General features: G+C 51.5%; 1 protein-coding gene and 1 long non-coding RNA gene across 4 annotated transcripts in view; one reads left to right on the top strand and one right to left on the bottom strand.

Moving 5' to 3' along the window:
• Positions 1 to 2,711, top strand: part of LOC107196015 — a 15,157-nt gene that overhangs the window by 6,765 nt on the left and 5,681 nt on the right. The gene's annotated exons all lie outside the window — the stretch shown is intronic.
• The window catches only part of GPD1 (glycerol-3-phosphate dehydrogenase 1), an 8,186-nt gene that overhangs the window by 4,799 nt on the left and 676 nt on the right, over positions 1 to 2,711 (bottom strand). For 2 of the 3 annotated variants that reach the window (XM_015593198.2, XM_006916788.3), the window contains exons 2-3: positions 719 to 1,800; positions 45 to 222 (exon numbers count right to left, since the gene is read on the bottom strand). In XM_015593198.2, the coding sequence (XP_015448684.1) occupies positions 45 to 222; positions 719 to 759 (219 nt within the window). In that variant the 5' untranslated portion in view covers positions 760 to 1,800. The remainder of the gene's footprint in view (positions 1 to 44; positions 223 to 718; positions 1,801 to 2,711) is intronic. The other variant, XM_015593199.2, reaches the window with a different exon arrangement.

A 2,711-nucleotide genomic window follows, 5' to 3' on the forward strand; every position in this document is an offset into this window, starting at 1 on the left:
CCCTCCACTTCCCTCCCTCTTCTTTGCAGGGTGTAGGGGCTCACCACGTTGTGGGGCAGCTTGTGCCCTGGCAAATATTTGACATTCTCATGCTGTGTGTTGATGATCTCTGTCAGCTTTCTGCCCCCAATGTCTTCCTCAAACACCCACATGGTCACCCGTGGGTCAAAGTGTGCCAGCTGGGCTGCATTGTGACCCACAATCTTGGCAATGGCTGAGCCCCTGGTGGGAGGGGAAGCACAAAGTGGAGGAATGGGGGCGTGAGGGAGGAACAGTGGCAGGGGAGGGGGCAGTGTTTTCCCTCGGGATATCATGGCAGCCCACCAGATTATTTACTAGCCACATTCCTTGTCACATCCCCTACCCCCATGACACGGTGTCTCTAGTGAGACTCAGTCTGCCTCACACTTTGCTGCTGAAGGGTGCCAGCCATCTGATCTACCCACCCCCACCTCAAACCCAAGCAGCTTTTTGAGCAGGGAGCACTCGGGAGGCTCCGTTCCTATGGCAAACAGGTGCAACTGCTGGTCAGGCAGGGCCCAGGAGAGGTTTGGGCACCATCTGTCCTTCGGGGGTAGGCACAGAAGATAGTAGCAGAGGTGGAAGAAGAACTAGGGGATACTCCCTGCCCACTGTCTGCCTCCTGCCTACCAAGCCTTCCTCCCTAGCCCCCTGTGTACCTGGGGACTCCCCCATTCCCCTTGACAGAGCCGCTTACCAGTTGCCCGAGCCTACAATGCAGACTTTCTTGCCAGCCATGGTGCTGCTTTTCTGCCTGAGCCGGTTCCGTGCCACACTCTCCAGCTTCTCTGCTGGCTAGGAGCATATAACTCCGCCACACGTGGGTACAGCCAAGCCCCGCCCTCCAGGGGTGGGTGGGGAGGCGGGCACCCAGGGAGATAGTCTGGCAGAGCTAGGGAAAGGGGAGAAAAAGAGTAGAAACAGGTGGGGAACAGGAACGGGGCAGAGACCAGGCCTCACTTTTCCTCTTAGGTTTGCCAGCTGACGGTGCTGGCAAGCCTCTTCTCTTGGCCCCAGCCCAGTCACCTCCCCACTGCGATGGTCTCATTTTGAGGTCTGCCAAGAAATATCCCAGATAAGAAACAAGTTACTGGCCCCTGCTCATTCCTTTCTGTCTCCCAGCACTGGAATAAATTGTATGCAGCCCTAGTAGCAGATACAGGAATGCTTTCTTTTCTAACGTATATGCCTTGCATATCTTCCCAAGACCACAAAATCTTCTCTATAGTTTTGTCTTCTAGCAGTGACAGGGACCACGTCACTGGCCCCACACTAGCTCCACTGCAAGGCTGTGGGGTAGATGAGTGTGAGCCCACTTTTTAAACTAAGACCACATTGGAGGTAAAAGCCTGCTTTGGGGGCAACCCAGCTCAAGGATAAGAGACCCCAGAAGCCCTGGAAGACAAGGTCATCTCGGTTACCCACAGTGGTCATCCCAGGTACTGACCAGGGGCCTCTTCTCACCTCAAAGTATCCCCACTTGAATGTCTTCCAGGAAGGAAGGGTGAGAAAGTCAAAGTTAGAGGCTCTGATGCCACGTGGCCTACAATTCTCCTTTTGTAGACTCTGGGCTTGAAGAATAGGACTGGAGAAAAAAGAGGGCAGCCAAAGTGTTCATTGCCCTTGAGAGGCTTTCAGCATCCTTCAGTTCTTCCTTGAGTTTCTGAACTATCTCACACTACGGGCTCCCTCAGGTTAGTGGTGTGTTTGCAGAAGCCAGAAGGGGAAGGGAGGACCTGGGGCAGCTCTGACCTCTTGGCGGCTTGGTGGTCTCAGATGCTGTAATTGAGAGTAAGGTGTGTGATTTTGAGGGAGAGAGCAGGACACATTCAGCAATTCAGGGAGAGCTCTGGTTGCTAGGCTGAACTGGAGAGTGAGGCAAAGGGCTCTAACTCCAGCTGCCTGTGCACCCTGACCTAGAGGGTAGAGACCACTGTGTGCTCACATACTGACCTCCTGACCTGGTAGACTAAGTGGGTGTTTCTAATCCCCTGGGCTGCTGCTTGCTGGCAACTGATAAGCACTGGGCCAGAGGGGAGTCTGTGTAACCACTGGGTAAGGGTAAGTGGGCACAAGGGCAAGACTGGGAGCAATGGTTTTCTAAGTTCTAGGGACTGCCCAGGAAAAGCTCACCATATTCTCCTTCCATGACCAGAGTTCCCAAAACGGAATATACATGAAATTGGTGGTTGTTTCCCTTAGGAACAAATTGCACTGACTACACAGCCAGCCTCCCACAAATCACTCTAGTATTACACTGGCACTGAGATAAAAGCACCAGTGCCAGGCTGCCAGCTGGGAGCACTGATTTTGCATGGTGGAAGAGAAAGAATGCTTCTGTCCCTAACATGTGATGGGAACCCCAAAGAATGATGTTTATGCCTAAGATAACCCCCTTGTTTTTGCCTAAATGCTTCCATCTCTTACTATGTTCCACAATAATTTTAAGTGTGTGGAGACAAAGGCTTTTTTATTTTTATAGGAATAGTATGCAGAGATCCAGAATTGGCTTGTCACAGGAAGTTTTCTGTACCACTAGAGCTCTTTTCCCAAGAGCAAACTGTAGATTATTTGCTCAAAATTAATAAGGGTTCATCAGCCATTCATTACCCATGTAATTAGCCTGGGTAAAAACAGATGCCATTTCAATGTCCTTGACATCAATTTTTTCCACTCCAAGTTATCACCCA

Source organism: Pteropus alecto, unplaced genomic scaffold (assembly GCF_000325575.1).
Source record: "Pteropus alecto unplaced genomic scaffold, ASM32557v1 scaffold196, whole genome shotgun sequence".
NCBI classification, from domain to species: domain Eukaryota; kingdom Metazoa; phylum Chordata; class Mammalia; order Chiroptera; family Pteropodidae; genus Pteropus; species Pteropus alecto.